The 22,235-nt window shown below is 36.2% G+C and overlaps 1 protein-coding gene across 1 annotated transcript in view; it reads right to left on the bottom strand.

The window, feature by feature from the left end:
• Positions 1-22,235, bottom strand: part of CNTNAP2 (contactin associated protein 2) — a gene marked incomplete at both ends in the record, with an annotated part of 665,714 nt that overhangs the window by 418,566 nt on the left and 224,913 nt on the right. The window contains one exon of the mRNA XM_079533370.1: positions 4,461-4,571. Within this exon, the coding sequence (XP_079389496.1) occupies positions 4,461-4,571 (111 nt within the window). The remainder of the gene's footprint in view (positions 1-4,460; positions 4,572-22,235) is intronic.

Raw genomic sequence — 22,235 nt, 5'->3', positions numbered from 1 at the left:
GATTATTGTTGAAGTTCTTGTTGAGATTGCTCAGTTCCAGAGCTTCCAAATATATTTTATAATACTACGTTATACTGCCATAATGTAGAAATTCTTCCCTAAGTTAAAATGATATGAGGTAGACGATGGGCAGCATTAATTCCTGTACCAGTGAGAATTTCAAGGTCCAATAGTTTGGGTATTATTAGAAGGAAGATTGATAATGCATTATATCAAACTTGTGCTAAGCATCCTCATGATGTGATACAGTCCACTGATTCTACTGGTGGCAGGCCATAAGATGGTAGACCTTATAACCTTGACATTACACATGTACAAGTTTTAAATAGCTTTTTCATAAGCTCTAGAATGAGTTAATTGAAAACTCTTCTTTGTTTCCATTTTAGTTGAGAAGGTGGTAGCAATACAGAATAGTTTTGCAGAATAGGTAGGGCAAAAATGAAAGGAACACAGAAACCCATTCTAATTCATTAACTAGATTTCAATTAAAACGTGTTACAGTGCAATCAGTATCTTAATGGCATATATAAATGCAAATGACTTCTGTTAGTCATTTTGAAAAGGAAAATGTATTTTGCAAAGGTAACATATTTCAAGTTACTCCTAATATTACACTGCATCTTTTAATGCACTGGGAATTCTAAGTTTGGTTTGCATAGATACAGGAAATAGTTACTGAAAAAATCATTCTATTAAGTGTGTGCAAAATAAAATTAAAAAAAAATTAATTTTATCTAATATTCCAAGCTTTTGCTTGTAAGCCTCTAACAAGTCAAAAATCACAGTGCTCTTTCTTTCCTAAACCTACTTACACTATACAATTCGTCTCATCTTTCTAGTTTTCTCCTATGTTTTGCAACCTCTCAATTTTCAAAGGTTTTTTTTCTCCCTTTTCTGCAGACATAGCAGGGATAGCAGGAATTAATCAACCCTGCAATAATTTCAGTGTTATGTGTTCATAGGAAATTGTATTGCAGAGAAACTTATGTCCTTTACTTACAAAGAGAAGAAGGCAGAAGAGTCTACAGTCTCTTTGGCCTTCTTGTTTTTTATTTCTTTACACAATAATAAAATGAGAGCATTTTTCACAGCTACCATAATTCAAAGCATTGAGAAGGTAGAATAAGCAAGGTCACCCATGGAAGGAACAGTTGGGATGTTGGGAGTAACATGTTTGCACACCTACTCTGTAATCTCAGGCTTCTGACTTTCTGATTGTGGAGATAAAATCAGAGCTGTAGCAATTACATAAATCAAAGATTCACTAACATAGACTCTAGGGCTTCAAAATCATATACATTTTAAATATGAGTTTGCAAGAAATTGACAAACCTGCAAGTAATCACTGAAAACTTATTTATCAAATTGACAATTTCTTTAATAAAAGCTAACTGTTCTTTTGTCTGTTTACTTGTTTTAAATCAAGCCCATTTAATTAAATCAAGCTCTCTTTGCTTACACTAATGAGAAATGAGGATTAGAGCAGGAACAATGGGCAACACAGAGGATAGGAAGCTAAGCAGATTAAGTGAACAGTTACCTTTTGTAAGCAATTTATATTTAGTTAGTCAATTCTGGACTTCCTCTTTATGAAGTGCGTGTAATAATTATTACATCAGTGGAGACTTACAGTGGAAACTAGAATGCTGTGAAAATATGAGAAACATCCTCACATACTAAAACAAAACACAAAATACCTTAAACATATGTCCTTAAGTTTTCAGATCCATGTTTACTATTCCATGAAATTTCAGTATCGTTTGCCTAGATCACTAGTTATAGGATTTGCGTAGAAAGTGATAACAAATATTAAGAGGATGTTTCTGTTTCTGAAACCTCCTAAGAGCTGATGAAAATATTAAGCTCTTTGGTGTGTATCTTTCCATTTGCAATACTTATGGCAGAAACTACAATCCTCTTAATAACATGATGTGACTGTGCAGTCAATCAATGTCTCAGTGAATAGAATAAAATATACTATCCAATCTACTGAAGTATTTTTCCAGTCTAGAGTAAAATGTCATGAAAATAGCAAAGAAATTTAAAATTGGATTGGAGAGTAGAATTTTCAGAAGTACATTTACTCAGAATGAGAGTTTGAGGCTCGAAGAGAGGAGAGCATTTTCCTTTTAATGACTTGAGCATAGTGTGGTTTAAACAGCATATTCAATTGGGGAACTTATTAGCTGATAATGACTCTTGGGAGAAAAAAAGATATTACTAGTTTCATTAGTATTGTCTGTAATTCCATGATGTAAGAAAATAATTCAACATTAAATCTGAGCTATTTTCCATCTTTATAGAAGCAGAAGTATAAACACAGTGAAGATACAGTTCCCATGTTAGACATAGTAATGAGTATTGTAGTAATTTTACTGGTACTAGCATAAGGAAAGTAAAATGTTCATATAGAAACTTCAGTTTTGAGAAGTACATATGCCAAACTTTGTCATATTAAAAGATGGATAGCAACAGTCTAATTCAGTGAGTATTTAAACAAAGAGATGCAAGAAAAGTAAATAAAAACAAAAGTCTAGTAAACTAAAAGGAGAAAGAATCATAAAATCAATGATACTCTTGCCCACATGGCATTATATGTACATACGTGTGTGTGTGTGTATATATATATATATATATATAAGTTTTTCCAGTAGCCTTTTTTTTCTATTTTAGGAGAAGTAATAGAAACTAGATGAGCTTAGCTATGATCATGATACAGCAGGACTAAACATAAATGATAAGCATTGTTTTAAGATTAAACTTCTCCCTGGCTTCCTTCAACAGTAAGAAAGTGAAAACAAAAATTAAATGATGCAATAGCTATTAAAATTCTGTTCAGACATACTGTAAGAGAAAGAATTAGATTTGTTAAAAGACACATAATGAAGTCCTCTGAAGTAAACTAACTCCTGCCCTTTTCTTGAGACATCATATAATGTTAATCTATTTTCACTCATAAGACTTCTAAATTTCCAAAGCAATAAAAGATGTCATGCACTAGCCTGCAGACCTAAAATTAAAGAAGCTGCTGATGCTACTGACAGGCCATGTGCTTTGCATGAATTCAGAGAAGGAACAGGACTAGAACTATTTTCCCTAACTTTGTCTTTGGCTTCTGTTTAAGTCACCTTGTTGTAATAGCAACTGGGGAAAGGGACTCATATGTGGAAGCGTGTAACAGTAACTTTTTATTCTCTTTTTGCCTCTTTGCCAAAATATGTGAAGTTCCTGTAGTACTGGAAAAATCTGAACATCAGAAGATATTGCAAATGTGGGAAATAAGTTAAATCAAAAAAAGCAAACCAGAACTCTTGTAGTTTTGCTCCATAGAGCTCCGTGTGTAAGTGATCATTTTTTCCACGCTGTCTCAAAACTTGCTGAGGAACACTGATGGAAACATCCTGGGCAAAGGTTGAGAAATCCTTTGCCTGAGGGACACAGGTGGACCAGTCCAGGCAAGTCCTGGTGAAAGTTGGCAAAATCTTTTGTCTGAAGATTTGCAGGACAAAGGCAACGAGAGATAGATAAACTGCTGCTTAATGGCCGCGAAGAAGTCTTTTTGTGTGGGCTTATCTCGAGGGAGATAGCATCATCTCGGGGTGTACTGCGCATCACTGACCCAAGTGCCCAGGAATGCCACAATACAGAAAAAGAAGGATAAAAAAAGGACCAACAACCACGAACGTTAGGTGCCTGACATCAGAAGCCTTTCGAGGTGATGCCTGCATGCTGATGTACTCTCCAGGGGCCTGCTACTTGAGACCTGCCTCTTCCACCTGGACTTGCTCTGTGCTCTACCTGCTTGCCACTCTGCTGCTGCTCTCCTCCTGCGCTCTTGCTTCAGACCATCAGAATGGTGTGCAACGGGACACTGATGGGTCTTGGTGGTGACTATCCCTGCTTTATGCAATTCTTGATTCTTTCCTCACTTTCCTATTGCCCGCTTTCCCTTCCCCATCACTCTAACTCGTCATAGTCGCTGATCTCCCCTTCCCCATTTCCCTGATTGATTAAGATTTGTAATAAATGGTCAGACCAACATTTGAACTGTTGTTTCTTAATCTTACATTGGCTATACATATATCAAAGAACCTCCACTCACTCCTATAAATTGGAGTGAGACATCATGACTTCGCAAATGTTTCTTTACCTTATAAACATTTGTTTGTCCTTTCAGCTGAAGTCAATTATGCAACTGTACTATGTCACTTCATTAACTTTATAAATTAGACCCAAGCAACAAGTTTTTAATGTTTTTTTTTTTTTTCTCTCTCTGTGGTGTAATTACTGTAACATGCAATGAAAAAGAAATTCATTCTGTTTATGAAAACAAGACAGCTAAAATTTTGTTGGAACAAACAGTACCATTAATGCTTTACAGAAAAGTATTTTCATATTAAAAAAAATCATGCATTGCTTTTTCTCAAAGATGCGAACGTAAAGTTGAGAGTGCTCCTTACCTCCTCTCTTGTTTAACTTGGCATACCCGGGCACATAGCTGCTTGTCATTGATGATGAACTGCTGAAGGAGGAGTGGGGTAATGCTGAGACCAGGGGTTCATCACACTTTTCTGAAACACAGGAAAAAATATATTTTTTTATGCTAATACATATTCATAGACGTTAAGGGGCAATGCACCCTTATTTTTTTATTTTGTGTAGTAACACAACTGTGTCACCTGTGTATGTGCAGAACACATGTGGGTACATCCCACCATTTCAGTAAAAACTTGTTTAACCAGGCAGGTGGCTCAGAACCACATAGTTGTTCAGTCACTCCACCTCTTTCTAGTGGGACAGAGGAGGGAATAAAATAAATGAAAAAAAAGTAGAGCTTGTGGATTGTGATAAAACGATTTACTAAGATAGAGAAAGGGAAAACGAAAATAGTTTTCTCCCTCTCTCTTTCTCTCTCCCTCTCTCCCTCCCTCTCTCTCTCTATATATATATATATGTGTGTACATAAATGTATGTAACAAGTGATGCAGAAATAATTGCTTATCACACAACATCCTTTCCCCCCCAATGGTGCCCAGCTAGCCCTCTGAGAAGCAAAAGAGAGCAAGATGAATTCCCACTCCTTTCAAAATCCCTTCTGCTTTATACCATGTGATATGGAATTTGCCTTTGGCCAGTTTAAGTCAGCTATCTTAATTCTGTTTCTTCCCAACTCCTTGGGCCCTTTGCTGCGAATGGCCTTGAACCTATACGACACAGCTTTGAAGGCAGCTATAAGCACTGTTTTTCTCCTAGAACCAAAACATAAGATCATTTCAGACACTCTGAAGAAAACAATTAATCCCAGCTGAAATTAAGAAAAAGCACAAGAACAAAGAACTAAAAATAAAGAGTTCAAGAAAGTTATGACAAAATTATCTAATGGTGATGACTGCCATGGACAACCACTCGCTGTAAGGATATGTACTATAAACAACAACAAAAAAAACCGTAATAATTCCTGTCTTTATATATCTAGAATGCTTTTGATGATATGCAAACATAATGCTTAAGAAAATTACCATGAAATCTTTGTGAGAAGTAGATAGGATACTTTCAGTTCTGAAATAAAAGTGCTGATAACTGCTTACCTTAATAGCGAAAATAAATTAGGGCATGTGAATAAATGACTATGAATTATTGCACATTACAGATTTACTAAAAAAAGGAGAATAATCTTTTTCTTAATGTAATCTCTATAACTCACTTGAGAACTCCATTAATATTTTACTTAATATAAAGAAGATTAATGTATTATTTGCATCTAAGATGATAAAAACCCAAAATTGGAATGCTTGTTTTTCTTATAAAGAAAAAAAATTAAACCAAATCTCTTCCTGTGTTGTTTGAAATTATGCAAATTAGAATGGATAGAACTGGCTTTTGATTTTTCAAATATTTAGGTCAGATAAATTAAGTACTTCCCTTTATTCTAGTTCAGTCATGAGTTACTTCAACAAACATGTGAAATTCCAAGGTTAATTTACTCATTTACATTTCTAATATGAGACATTACACAAGAAAAAACATAGCTTGCACCAGTCATCTTCATTAATCTTTTTAAATATGCAGAATGCAATACAGGCTCTGCTACAAATGGAAACATCCTCAACTTATGCATCCAGAAAACACTACTCTTTCCTGATAGGCAGTATAATTAATACTCAACAGCATGTGATTTTGGTGCAATTATACAATTATGAAAAAAAAAAAAAACGAAAAAAACATAAGAAGTCTTAACTTCTGCAAGAAAAATAAAATTATGTATTAAGAAACAACACAGCAGCTGAAAAAACAAACAAACAAACAAAAAAAACAACTCTCAAAACAGTAGAACTAATCAGAACTTATCAGAACTTCTTTTACTGATCTCAGAAACCATAAATAAAATCTTTTTTATTTTGATAGTGATTGTTACTACTGTTGATGAGGCCACAAAAAAGGAAATATGTAAACTTGTATGGAAATAGAAATAGCTTTTAAATCATCATTCACTGTACATTCTACCTTGTCTCTTTGATTCATTATTCTATCCCACTAGATTCAAAATAATGGTATAAATAAGCTGGATACAGACAAAAAATAAAAATGAAACTCCATGAGGACTATAATTGCATTTGTCAGTCGTCAGTGTTGTCACAATTGTTACAGCCATGCATGTGTTTCATCATTGCATGTCGGCTTTAGAACTATTGAATGTGGATGTCTCCTGTCTTTGTCTTAGTTTAATCAAAATGGCCAACAATGGGGGTAAAAAGAGTTGATACTTTCCTTCATCATTATCCAGAGCTGCATTTGCATCCTATGACACCCTTTGAAGACCAACTAATAACCTAAAAAAATCAAATAAAAATACCTGACTTTGTCAATGTTTAAAATACCATCCAAGGGCATCCACAGCATCTCTGGGCAGCCTTCTCCATTGCCTCACTGCCCTTGTTGTAAAAAAACTTTCTTCCTTAATATCCAATCTAAATCTCTCCTCTCTCAGTTTTAAACCATTTCCTATTGTCCTATCACCACAGACTCTGCTAAAGAGTCTGTTCCCTTCTTTCTAGAAGCCTCCCTTTGGATACTGAAAGGTTGCCATCAGGTCTCCCAGAGCCTTTTCTTCTTCACACGAACAGCCCCAGATCTCTCAGCCTGTCCTCACAAGGAAGATCCTCCATCCCTTGTATTGTTTTTGTGGACCTATTCTGGACATGCTCTAACAGGTCTGCCTCTCTTCTGTACTGAGAACTCCAAATCAGTACACAATACCCCAGGTGAGGTGTCACTAGGGCAGAGTAGATGGACAGAATCACCTCCCTTGACCTGCTGACCGTGCTTTTTAGGATGCTGCCCAGGATGCGGTTGGCTTTCTGGGCTGCGAGAGCACACTGCTGGCTTGTGTTCATCTTGCCATTCACCAGTATCCTTAAGTATTTTTTTGCAGGGCTGTTCTCTATCCTTTCATTTGTATTGATAGTGGGGGTTGTCATGGCCCAGGTGCAACATCTTGTACTTGGATTTGTTGAACCTCATGAGATTCACATGGACCAAATGCTGAAGTCTGTCTCGATCTCTTTGAGTAGCATCCCGTCCCTTGGGTTTGTTGACTACACCACATAGGTTGGTATCATCTACAAACTTGCATTCAAGCCCACTGCTGATGTAATTGATGAAGATGTTAAAGAGCATACACTCCAGTACTGACTCCTGAGGGACACCATTTGTCAATTACCTCCCTCTGCACACTGAGCCATTGACCACTACTCTGAGTACAATCTTGCAACCAGTTCCTCGTCCATCAAAGAGTCAATACCCATTAAATGTGTATCTTTCCAATTTGGAGAGAAGAATGTTAGGAGGAACCATGTCAGAGGCCTTACTGCAGTCTAATTAGATGACATCAGTGGCTCTTCCCTTATCCTAGTTGGGATAATGTTCCGGCAACTTCTGCTTATGTATTCCTGGGACTTGGGATTGTTCAGCCTGGAAAAGAGAAGATCAAGAGGGGATCTTATCAAATATTTAATTGTAATTAAGTGTCAAAAGACTGGGACCAGGCTTTTTTCACTGGTGCCCAGAACAAGGGGCAACCAGCCCAAATTGGAACACAGGATGCTTCTTCATCTGAATGTGAGAAAAACTGTTCTTTGCTTTGAGGATGACAGAGCACAGGGACAAGGTGCCCAGAGTGGTAGTAGGTTTTCCTTCTCCAGAGATATTAAAAATGCATTTCTGCAAGGCCTACTCTAGGGGATTGGACTAACTGATCTCTAGAGGTCTTTTCTAGCCTTTAAAATTCTGTGATTCCTGCTCTTGTTTGAGATATAGTCTAGTGAATTAAACACTGCAGCTTCTAGGTGCATTGATATTTCTGTTGGTTGTTATTAGAGACATGCTAATTCCCCTATGCACTCGTTCAGTTTCCAGAGAAGATGTGCTACCCCATGACTGCTTTTCACAAGTGCTTGGTAGTCTATTCTTTTTCCTGAGCATGTTATGGGCAGATCACTCTTTGTATTCCAACTGGAGAAGTCAGATGTGTTTAGGGTAACAAACATTAGCACAAATTAAACTCAGAAGATCTGATTATCTCCTTTGTTCCCTAACATTGACATGTTAGGGATACATGTTTTAAAACAGGAGTCTCATGCATTACGAGTAAGGATTAGAAGTTTCTTTAAACATCTATTTTCCCTTGCACTTGACAGGAATTTTCATGTAATTAATGAGTTGTCTTTACTAATAACAGTTAAGATGTTTGTGTGTGTGTGTTTGTAACTGAATGTGTTATGTAAAGGAGAAACGGTTAAGACTTTTCTCAGTCAGAAAGCCGTGGCTTTGTGTATTTCTTGACTGGGACATTTTTTAACATTACTTCAAACTGACTCACCTGTTTCACACTCAACTAGCAATTGCATATAGCTATTTTGGGCTCAGCACAATATTGCTGTGTTTACTCACCTTTTTGCAATAAAGTTGATCAGCTTCAAAAATTTTGAATTTTTTTTGTTTTTAAGAAAGTCATATATGGCATCATAATAATGCTTTAAGGATAGCATCCTAGAGGAACATTATGATAACTAATTATTATTTGATAGGGAATTGAGACTGAAGATTTTAAAAGAGGGGTGAATTTGTGGAGTTTAGTTCTTTTTAAAGGGCAGTTCCTCAGTGCACTTTGGACCTTAATAATAGGAAAGCCTATAATGTTTTATCAGGAGCATTCTTGATATGTTGCCATTTGTTGTTTTTCATGGATTCAATTCACAAATCCAAATGTTTTTTGCTTTTGAAAAAATTGTACATATCTTATTCTTTGCTAGATCTTCGGATGCAGCTTCAAACTATTAATAAAAAGTACCTGTGATAAGAAATGGGAGCAGTTTACATTTGTAAACATTTATGAACATATTGTTCTTAGGCATTCTAACCCACCGCTAGATACTGATGTCAAAAACATTCAGATGAACTGCAGGTTGACCTTTTCATTTTCTCAAACAGACCACTTTGATAAAATATATATCAACAACTTTACAGGTGATCCATTTATTGATCAGGATGCTAAACTTTTGAACAGACTTCAGTGAAGTGAAGAATTGGACCTCAGCAGAGTCAAAAGGTGTGCCCATGTGAACCTAATGAGGTTCAACATAACAAAGTGCAAGTCAAAGTTATCCCAGATACACATACAGATTGGGAGAAGAAGAACTTGTAAATAGCCCTGTGGAGAAGGACCTTGGGGTTCTGGTGGATAAAAAACTGAACATGAGCCAGTCTGCTCTTGCAGCTTGGAAACCAATGATATTCTGGACTCCATCAGAAGAGGGATAGCCAGCCAGGGACAGGGAAGTGGCTGTTCCTTTCCACTCTGCCCTCAAGGGGCCTCATCTGGTCTGGTCTGGGGCCCTCAGTACAGAAAAGATGTGGAGCTGTTGGTGAGAGTCCAAGGAGGGCCACAAAGATAATCAGAGGTCTGAAACACTGCTGTGGTTTTGTGATTTTTGTTGTTGGTATTCCCTCCAGTTTTCTAACATCATTAAAACCTACAAGTGAGATTAAAGTGAGAGATTTAAACCCATCAGAAGAAAATAGTAAATCTTTTTAAATATCCATGTCACTTATTTTTTTTCTAACCAAGGATAGTTAAATTCGGAACCAACAGCCAAAATCTGAATGCATGTTTTGTATTGCCAGCTAATTTCTAATTCCATGAAATGCAGGAAGGACACAACATTTAGTTTAGATGCATTCAGAGTCTAGCTTTTAGTTCTACATATACTTGAGACTATACAGTATTATCTGGGGAAAATATGTATATTTTGCTTCTTATTGGTACTCAGTCTAAATTTTTTAAGGAAGAAAAATAAGTTAAAGAGGTCTTATATATGTATACAATTTTTTTGAAGGGGTGTTAAGTAAAAAAAAGATGGCAAATAAGCATTCTGTAGGGGTATCTGTTTTTTTGGATTGTAGTTTTCATTTATTTTTTTAATAGGGATTCATACAGTCCAAAAGTCACAATAGCAATTGATATTCCACAGAATACCTGAGCAAGTCATGGTGATAAATAAAGAGTCAGGAAAACACATTATTCAGTCATAGAAGGCCCCAATATCTCGTTTCAAGGAGTGCTACAACCTCATCTTAGTTCTGAATTCTTGGTTGGATTTCTTTCCTTGGAGTACTTCTCCTATTGTGAGAAACAATGCCTTTCTGACAAAAGGATGTCAAAGGAGATGCACCAGAGACCAAGTATCTGTTATTTATATAAAATGCATTGTAACTAAAATATTGTGGATTATTTTTTGTTCTCCAAAAGCAAAGCCATGTATTTGTATTTTCCTGTACAAAGCAAAATAAGTAAACATTTCAAAATGAGCTATTTAACTGGGAAAACATTTCTGAGTGAGTTGTAAGATCTGCAGAATCTGCTTGTGATGAACAGTACTATGAATGCAGATCTTAACTGTAGTGCCATATAGGCAGAGACTGAACAGTGCCTATGGAAAGATGCTCCAGAACTCTTCATTCAGTCCTTGCATTGCCTCACAAATAATGCACCTGATTTTGAAAGGAATGGACTAACCCCATCCCCAGTGAAATGTAGTATGCTTTGTCTGTGATTGGTGCACTAGCGTAGCAAAGAAAGGAAAGCTTCTCACAAAAACAACGCAGATAAAAACATGAAGCAGGAAACTGAGTTCTGAACTTAATGGTGATCAAAACTGATTTTATAAGAGCTTAACCACATATTGGGCTAGAATACCATTGATCCCTTGTCTCCTCTTTGAAGATTGAAACTTTGCCTTTTGGTTAAACAACCCCAACTAATTTTTCTTAAATAGCAACAGATACGTCTATAATACTCAAGTTCTCATATTTTCTTTTTGTGTGGTTAGAAAATCTTGTTCAGAAAAGCTCATTAAAGAGATAGCATATCTGAAAAATAAGACAATCACAGCCCATTCCTTCCAATTTTAAGGATATCTAAAATAGTTTCAAAAACTACACTTTACTAGCCTTTCTGGATTAACGAGTTCCTATAATGTTTTAAGTGATGGATGACAGTAGTAAATATAAAAATATGCATCTATAGGACTTGGCAGCCGTAATAAGTGCAAATGACAGAATCACAGAATCACAGAATTGTAGGGGTTGGAAGGGACCTCCAGAGATCATCGAGTCCAACCCCCCTGCCAAAGCAGGTTCCCTATACCAGGTCACACAGGTAGGCATCCAGGCAGGTCTTGAACATCTCCAGAGAAGGAGACTCCACAAATGCTCATATGGAGGCAGAACCTTGCAGGCAAGGAGTTTATTCTGAGCCATTAGCATGACACAAGCTCTGTTGAGGATGCCCCTTCAGTAAGAAAGTGTGGGCATCTAGCAACCAGGTAACACCAGCCCACCACAAGCACCTAGCAGCCAGATGTGAACAAGCAGACTTTTATTGCTTCTCTGAGAAAACACACAAGTTTGCACCAATAATGCTGACTGAATGAAATGTAAAAATATTAAATGACTTTTCAAGTCTATTCAAGGGCATCTACGGAACACTAAATTTATTCATAAAATGAATTTGCTGCAATTAAATTGCTACACCAAGTTTTAATGCTGTCTTCAGAGTGATATTTGCTTCCAGAACATGACCCAGAGGTATGAAGGTGAGAATGGGCACTATCCTGAGTTCACACTCTATTCTACATTTCGAGCAGTAGCTTAGATTGTTCTCACTGAGATATATGCATTATCACCCGTAATTTGCTTGCATCAAAGTACTATTAAGTATATTTAAATATGCTTATTCAATAGTGTGCTGGGAACATTAAACACACTGTATTCTCAATCACCATTAACACAGCAAGAATGATACTTTGCAATAAGAGTCTCAGACTTCTAGCACAGTTTATGCATTTTCATCCGACCTCAGATAACCTGCAAAATACCCTGAAGTCCTGCCCTTTAACAAATGAATTAATTGCATTACTAGTACCTAACCATAATTGCTCTGGATAAAGCTCCACAGAAATGTTGAAGTGAAAATTATTTAATTTTTAAAAAAATTCAATTACAAATGAATGAATTGCATCCAGACAGATTGAGGAAAACTTCTTACACTACTTCTAAGATGATACTTCATGTAAAAGAGCACCTTTCAAACTTTTTTTTCCAACCCACTCACAAATTTTTAAATGATTAATGTAGACAAATCTAATTTAAAAAGTTTAATTAAGATTTTTTTTTCCAGAAAATTGAAGTCAGAAGGTTGTGAAATCAAATAATGTAAGTAAATACAAAATGGGGAAAAAAAAAAAGAAACTGATGTGTCATGACCCTTTGATTTTCCTCAATAAATTTGTATTAATATCTCTACAAAAAAAAAAAAAAAAAAACTTCTCACTTTTGTTCATGTCATTCTCTGTATGAATTTCATTAAGTCACTCTTAATTTCACTAACTAAGTTAACTCTTATGTTCAGTGTAGTTTACCAGGATGTGTAAAGAATTAATTTTCTCTTATAATTGAATGAACAAGACTACAAGAAAATAAAATATATGATTAGGTGATCTCATTAAACCAGAGTGGTCAGCTTTATTCCCTTATGAAGAATGACTGTGTCCCATTCTGGGGCCCCCAGCACAAGGACATGGAGTTGTTGCGGGTCCAGAGGGGCGCCATGGACAGAAGGCTGGAGCACCTTACCTACAGGCACAGGCTCAGTGAGTTGGGTCTCTCCAGCTTGGAAAAGTCTATAGACATACCTTATATTGCCTTGCAGTAACAGAAGGGGGCCTTCAGAAAACCTGGGGAGGGACATTTTACATGGGCATGCAATGACAGGACAAGGGGAAATGTCTTTAAACTGGAAGAGGGTAGATTTAGACCAGGTATTAAGAAATTCTTTACTGTGTTGGTGGTGAGACATTGGAACAGGTTGTGAAGAATTTGTTTGATTTCTGTCACTGTAAATTTTAGATTTTTAAACAAAGTATTCTTGTGATGAAAAGAAGCAGTGGGTTTGGGAAAAAAAATATCCTATGAAGAAATGTAAGAAATCTTTACTCTTTCAAGGAAATTAGCTCTATAGATATTAGGAAACTTTTTTTTATTTTTAATTCTTATTTATCTGATATTTCCAAACAAGAGTGGGAAAATACAACCATTCTCCTCACTAAGTAGCAAAGGAATTATAATTAATTACAGTAATTAAATTACAGTTAATTAAATTTCACATTTACCATGTACACTGTTTATTTTGAACAGTTTCAGCTAGCTTTAATTAAATACTGTAATGCAGAAAGGTGTTAATGACACGATGCATTCATATTAACTAAAGGAATTAACTTTGCCCTGTTACTACATGTTACTAGCAGCTTTTCCTACCAAAACTGGTGCTCAGTATTTAGTATTCTATACATTTGTTGCTATTGCTGTCATCATATGAAACGCTAAATGCACCTGAAGATTTCTGCCAATTTTATCTTACTTTTGAAGTAACAACTCACTCTGCAACCCGCACTACATGGGTAATCTGACACACAGAAGGCAATCACAAACCTGATGGATCACATCACATTAATTAGAAAGTTAAAGAGTAAATGAAATGTCAAAGAGGCAAGTCTATTGATAGAAATTTAGCACAAATGCTAGAATACTAATTAATTACTACACCTGCCAGTAAATTCATTACATTACCTTTCAATATAGGTTTACTCCTTCCATCTTCATTTACTTTGGTTTTATGCTTTGTTTGAGTTTAACTCTTCCCCACATCCTCAAAGGCCAGGGAAGCCTATTTTCTTGTATTAGAGAATACTAGGCTTTAATCAGATGCTTGCAGACCTACGGGTTCAGGCCTTTACAGTGTCTTGTGCTTGCAAAAGTAAAAATAAAAATTAAAAAAAAAAAATCTATCAAACAGTTCATGTTTCAATTCTTCTTTCAAAGAAGTTGTTCTCATAATTAAATGTGAGCTTATAGGTAAACAAGACAAATCAAAACAAAACAAAATCTAAACCTACAACCCTACATTGTATGTTATTAATAGAGCACACAGGAATGAAACGTATGGATGCTATATTTAAACAGTAAATAGCTTTAAAATTGTTACAGTATTTTTTCAAAAAATAAAAAAAAAAGAAAGGAGAATTTCTCAAGGTAATAATCACTTGGTATTTCATTGAAGACATACGGACACAGATTCTCCATAAAATTACGTTTATAACAATATTTTCAACGTGTCTCCAAGTTTCTTTCATAAATTCTATGACTAGATATCTGTTAAACATGATCTTTCTGTGCAGCATTGTTGTCTCACCTAGCATATGCAGATAAGTAAAGCTGTCCCAGCATTCAGAGTGAAAAGAAGAAAACCAGGCAGAGTTACTGTAAGAGTACTTTCAAATCAGTCACCACAGGACTAGAGAGCAGTCCCAGGAACAGGATTTATGGAGAAAATAGCAAAGTGTGAATTCCCTTTAATACACAATGATAACCAAGCAGAAGACACCCGGCTTTTGCCTCCAGTGTTACTTATAAGTAGAATCTGCGTCAAAATCAGAAAATGTCAAATAATACTGCCCTCATAATTGTCTTAATTGCTAAATAATAAATCTCCTTAAGAATTGAAAATGTGTTTTATATTTTCCTAAGAAAAGATTTCTTTATTTCTAAGTCAAATATTGAGACTCAAATCAACCAAGAGCAACACCAACCTAGCAGACCACAGGCACTGGGCATCCACCCCAGAGCACTGCTATTTTTATGGGAAACCAAAAGAATGATATCCTCTCAAACACTTTCTCTGCGCAGATGCTGTCACATCAGTTCTTCATTGTGGAAAGGAGGATTTATATCTGGGAAAGAGAAGTTATCAGGAAACACTCAGTGACATAACCCATATCTCACTAACTTCTGTTATCTCATTTTCTACTATATGCTTCTACTGTCAGAAACTTGCTCTTTTTTAAATCTTCTTTTCATATATGTGCTCTGAGCTTCTATTTTAACGCAAGTATATTACTAAGGTATGAAAGGTGAGTACTAAGTTACTATTACTAGGTATGAAAATTGCAATTTTATTTTTATTACAAACTCATCTGTCATCAAGGAAAGGTAAACAAGTACAATACATCAAAGTTGCAGGTGCAAATGCAATCCAAATAATCTCTCTGTGCTACCAGCTGTCAGCATGGACCAGCAAGCAAGGACTGTAAATGCATTTGTATGCCTCCTTCATCTAATGAGGCTTTATATAACCTGATAGATTGAATTATCTTTTCTTAAGGTTAATTTTAATATTATTCCTCTTTTGTTAACATCTTTTCCAAGTAATTTACCTTAGAGAGCATTTTTTCATTTCTTACTATGAAATGTGTTATCAAAGCTAAGAAATTCTCTATAGAAATTGATCATATATAATTTCAATAGTACTTGATTATTTTTTATTTTTTGTGCAGACAAAGTGGTCTTAATAGTCTTCACAAATTCTTTTTATGAAGTCATCCTTTTTTCTTTTTTTTTTTTTTTTTGTAAAAAAAAAAATGAAATTGTTGAAGGATAAAAGTCTCTATTAGCTGTATGGAACAAGAAATAACTTCAGAAAATGTACACCAATATGTACAAAAGAAACAACTCACTCATTAAATATTTTCACCACAGCTCAGAGTGGCTGGAAAGTTGTGTAGCAGAAAATGATCTGGAGGTTTTAATCAACAGCTGTCTGAACATAAGCCAGAAGTGTGCCCAGGTGGCCAGAAGATCAATGGCATGCTGACTTGTATCAGAAAGAGCGTACCCTGCAGGACTAGGGAAGTGAGCATCAGCCTGTACGTGGCACTGATGAGACTGCATCTCAAGCACTGTGTTCAATTTTGGGCCCCTCACTACAGGAGAGGCACTGGGGCTCTAGCACTTATCCAAAGAAAAGCAATGAAGCTGGTGATGTATCTGGAGCACAAGTCTTATTAGGAGTGGCTGAAGGAACTGGGATTGTCTAGTCTGAAGATGAGGCTCAGGGGAGAACTTATCACCCTGTACAGCTACCTGAAAGTATCTGTGGTGAGGTTGGCCTCTTTCAGCAGGTAACTAGTGCTTGGATGAGTAACAACCTCAAGTTGAAGCAGGGTTGGTTCAGTTATGTTTTTAGAAAGAATTTATTCTCTGAAAGAGTGATGAAGCATTGGAACAGTCTGACTAGGAGCTGATGGAGTCATCATTCTTGGAGACGTTCAAGAAATATGTAGATGCAGCACTTATGGACATGATTTAGTGGGCCTGATGGAGATGGGATGGTGATAGGTCTAGATAGTCTTAAGAGGTCTTTTCCAACCGTAATGATTCTATGATACCATGATTTCTAAGGTCTGAAAGGACACACATAACATGCACATGCTTATGGTTCATAGGAGACTTAGTATAGCACTCTCTTGTATATCTTCTACTAGTCTATTAGAAAAATCACATCAAAAATGCACGACTATAACTTGCAGAGCAAGTGTCTCAAAGGGACTATGGTTTGACTGCTCTATCAGACCATATTATACAATGTTCTTGCACTTACAATAGAGAGCCATCTTGTTGGCTGTCACTGAATGTACTGTGTGACTGGTAAAACCAGTAGAGATCCAGCTACTGCTACAAATAATTACCACTGAACTGAAAACTCAGTTAAGTTATACTAATAGTAAAGAGCATCTCAAAATAAAACTATTGGAAAAATAAATAAAGACATTAGTGGCAGTGTTAAAAAATATTGTTAGGAGCAAAAAAATCCCTGATAGGATGATGAAGCTGATTTCTACTCAGCTGTCTTCTGCCCAACTGTCATTAGACAGTCATTCTCCATCTTGTATTATTGTTGTGATTGTTGCTGCCCATCTGTAGAATTCTTACGCCTGTTTTTTCTTAGATGTATTTGCAGTTGAGTAGCAGTGAATTCTGTCCCTCTAACATACATGCAAAATCCAATTTATGTCACTTTTGGATCTTAAAGCAATATTTTTCCTTATGTTGTCCTTGTTGACAGTCTTAATGATGTATATTCCTTAACACACGGGACATCCTTCAACTCAATTTTAGGATATCTGTCATAATAACCATTTATGGGGAAGTGCATTTACACAACTCCAAAGTATTTTACTGTTTCTTTCCTTTCTTCTAGCTGCTTTCCTAGGCTACCTATAAGAATACTTCATGAGTCCTTAAAGCTGTACTAAAATCTTCACTTGAAGAATATATTACTACTTATTTACAGGAAGACAAAAGAAATACTGCCATAAATGGAACAATTTTATTTTTTTTTTCTTGACAAATAGTTTGGTTGCTATAATCTTGCTTGCTGGGTGCTTTAAAATTATTTTAATGCTTGCCACAGTATTTTTCTATGAACTGATGGTAAATTAACTAGGATAACATGATCTTCTTTCTCCTTTTTTCCTCTTCTATGTAGAAGTACCATTTTGGCCTTTCTCAAGATCTCTGCTAACAACTTCTGAAATGTAATTTTCAACATCTCTAGTGTTTCATCAGTCAGAATATCAAGTAATTTAAAAATCTCTTGCATTCTTCTCTAAGACTCTTACCTACTGCTTAGGATTATACTGAGAGTATATTTTTCCTCTTAACTAGATACTACTTGACTTCTTTAAATAAGGACTTTTCAGAAACCAGGAATTAAGGTATTGAACTGAACTTCTGGAATCCTATATGGCACTTAATATTTGCATTTTCTCCTTGTTTCAAGCTGAGATCTATGAATAAGAAGCAACTAGAGTCAGTAGAAAGCCACAGAAGACCTATTAATTGCAATTTAATAATCATTTTATTGCAGGATTATCTGTCCCTGTGGATAGAAGTAGTTTTCACTGTATTCCAGTCTGCACTAGCTGTTAGTGGTCTACTTCAAGAATTAGGTTTGTTCATACGTAGCAAGAGAAGAACGTTCTGCTTTGTTTGTTTGATTGATTGATATTGACTGGGGCTTTCTGAGCTCTTCCTGTGAATAGGAAATTTAAATGATAATACAGGTGTTTTTCCTTTCCTAGAAATAAAAGTTCATTTCATTTGGGCATAAAACACGCACATCAGTTGATCTGATTGCATCAGACATAGTTATGCTCTTTGTACAGTTTCTCTATCATTGCTTCATTCAAATAGCACATTTTATATAGCATTATTTATCATCATCATAGTACAGTATTTTCATTACATCAAAATCTAAGAATGGATATTTGTCTCAAAAGGATTAAGGTGGTCTAACCAGAAAGGTAGAATTGCAATCATATTAAGCTCTATACAGCAGCAACATAAAAAGCTTAATGTGGCATTAATGAAATATTTATTCTGTGTTTTAAAGTGTGAATAATTAATGATATACAGTATGCTTTTCAGAAGACAATAATCACTGAATTAAGAGGGGGAAGTAGGTGTATTTCCAGTTAGACTGGGAATGTAATGGATTACACTGAAAATCTAATGGATGTTTCTGGTGATCTTATCTACGCATAAATCAGACAATTTTTAAAATTGCTTCTGATAAAACTTGCAAATGAAAGAAAATAACATGTTTTGTACTAAAAAACGGTTTTCAAGGGAAAAAAAAAGGATATTCGTAGCCAAATGAAACACGATATCTGCAACATGTTATACAGCATATATTAAAGCATCCCAAAGCCTTTTCCTCTACCACAATGTTCCTATAGGAGGAAGTATTACCCAAAAAGCAAGTTCAGCATTAGCATTCAGTAGTTGAAGTTAAAAGCTACCACAGTCCCTTGATACTGTAATCTGAGCAGGCAGATGTGTAGGTATAGTATATTTTAAATTAAGATTTTAGACATAACTACTGATTAACACTGAAGAAAAGCAAAAAAACCCCAAGAATTCCAGTGAGAAAACGCATGTTTTTTTGTAATGGCTATGATTTGCTACTGTAATGAACTACTGAATGAATTCTGAGTAAGTCAAATACCAAAATAGGCTGTATTCTTTAAAGATAGGTTGTTTCCACTACATTATTGGGAATAAATGGTGGATGAAATGTTAGATATGGATATCAAATCACCTTTTTTGGCCATATATTTTATGATTTAAATATTTAGTGGCCCATTAAAATAATGATCACTAAAATATTAACAATATTTGATGTTTTATAATGCTTTTGCTGAAACTATCTGCTAAATACAAACAATACAAAATGAAAATTATTAGAAAGAAACAGTGAAGTAATGTATTTACATCCTAAAACAGTGATTTTATAAAATATTTTTTTTATAAATATACAGCAGCATGTATGCATTTCTACACTGAAATTTCCAGGGGAGCATGTGCAAATTCCTACAGAAACTGAGTCAAATCCAACTGGTGACCAGAAGTTTTCTCCAGGGATAAGTTTTGAAGCCATTCATGGTTGAGGTTGCTGTTGATGATACCGACAAGGAGATTCAGTGCACCTTCATTAAGTCTGCAGATGACAACAAGGTGGGAGGAAGTGTCAATACCTGTGAGGGTTGGAAGGCCCTACAGCGGGGTCTGAATAGCTGGGATGAGGCTAACTGTATGAACTTCAAGAAGACTAAGAGTTGGGTCATGCACTTTGGTCATAATAACCCCATGCAACACTACTGGCTTGGGTCAGAGTGGCTGGAAAGCTGTGTAGCAGAAAATGATCTTAAGATTTTAATCAATAGCTGTCTGAACATATGCCAGAAGTGTGTCCAGGCCGCCAAAAAGATCGGTGGCATCCTGGCTCGTACCAGAAATAGTATATCCTGCAGAACTAGGGAAGTGAGCATCCCCCACAGAACACTTGTAATACTAGTTTCTTTCTATTTACCCCCCTTTCCTGATGTAAGCTCACCCTAACAGTGCCCAGTTAGATCCTAAGTTCAATAATGCCAACCATCAAAAAGCACAGAAAGGTCAAGCTTAGAATTTATCTCGATCTCCTTGCTGAGAAAAGTTTTATGTTGCTAATGGGTCTCCTGTCCTCCACAGTTGTGGATCCTCCCGGGGCTGCTTTTTTTTTGAATACATTTTCAGGCTGCAATCTGGTTCTGTCTCCTTACTTCCCTGATAAAGGTTAAAAGTTGCACAGCTACCCCCATCAACCTCAGTTAACACAAGAGACGGCTTTTTTTCTTGCAGCAGCAAACAAGGGTTGTCAGAGCTTTGCAACCTGTGGGATTGTAGGTCATCTGATTAGGAGACAGATTAAGGTACATTTCAGAGTTGCATCCCAGAAGACTATCACACCAAACATGCAGTGTGTGGGTTCCCACAGCAGAAGACAGGGGCCTATCTGTCTCTGGGGCTATAAGGTGATGCAAAGCCTGTCTCACATGACTACTGAGAAAAGACTTTCAGTGAATCTTCATGTTACTGAATGCTGCCAGAGTACCAAGAATTTTCTGTGTAAAGAGTTAGGAGAATGAGTCCTAAGTTACTCATAGCACAGTTTTAATAACTGAGCTAGTACACCACTTGAGCACCTCTTAAATTTTCTGAAAAGCAGTTCTTCTAGAGAATGCTAAAATATCTGGGAAGTCTCTCCCTAATTTAGAATCATAAAATCCTTTGATTTGGAAAGAATCTTCAAAGATCACCTTGTTCAACTCCCCTGCAGCAAACAGGGGCATCCACAGCTACATCAGATTGCCCAGGTCCTGATCCAGCCTCACTTTGAAGGTCTCCAGGGGCAGCGCTTCCACCTCATCTCTAGGCAGCCAGTTTGAGTACCTCACCATCCTCACTGTAAAGGACTTTTTCCTTATATCTAACCCAAATACACCCTCTTTGAGCTCAAAGATATTTCCCCTTGTTCTATCGCCACAGATCCTGCTCAGGAGTCTGTCCCCTTTTCCTCCTATAGTTTCCTTTTAGATACCAAAAGACCACTCTCAGGCCAACTTAACATGAGCCAGCAGTGTGCTCTTGCAGTTCGGAAAGCAAATGGTGTCCTGGGCTCCATCAGAAGAGGGGGGGCAGCAGGGACAGGGAAGTGATTGTCCCCCTCCACTGTGCTCTTGTGAAGCCCCATCTGGAGTACTGAAGGAAAGATGATCTGTGCATTCAATTCCTTCAGCTGTTGTCCCAAGGCCCTCAAGTCTCTTTTGATAGCCCTTGACCCACGTGTAGCTGCTTCATCTCTCCCTAAATGGAAAAGAAGTAAGGGGTTGTGGTCTGTAGGCCATACAAGGCTAGATAGTTTCCTGGTGATATCCCAGAACAGAGTATATATTAAAATATGAATAATTTAGAATAACTTCAATATTATATACTCAATATACTCAATTTACATTGAGTAAATTCCATGCTACTAAATACTGAATGCTTAGCTGGCATCTACAAAAGCCAAGCTGAGTTAAAGTCTCCAAGAAAAGATGACTTTCATCTTTCCTTGGCTTGAACAGTGTCAGTAAAGTGTTTTAGACCAATAGGTGCATGCAATCAAGAGTAAAATGAGTGGAAACTATTTCTCCTTACAGCTCTTGATAATGAATCGTAAGTGTATAACACCAGTATACTATCAATGGCCCATATTTTTATGGATTTTTTTATTTCTTATGTGTGGAAAAGCTGGCCCTGATTTCAGACAATATAACAAATTGTTTTATTTATTTGTTCTTTCTTAAGTCTTTTTCTTTCCTCTTGCAGTCCTAATCTTGTGCCTCCTACCCATTATGATACTCTTCCAATTCTTGCTGGCAGATTTCTAGTAGAGAATACTTCACTCATAATCATAATTT

This window comes from Tetrao urogallus, assembly GCF_951394365.1.
Source record: "Tetrao urogallus genome assembly, chromosome: 3".
NCBI classification, from domain to species: Eukaryota; Metazoa; Chordata; class Aves; order Galliformes; family Phasianidae; genus Tetrao; species Tetrao urogallus.
The sequence above is the reverse complement of the archived record's forward strand: the minus strand, read 5'-3'. Positions and strand labels throughout refer to the sequence as shown.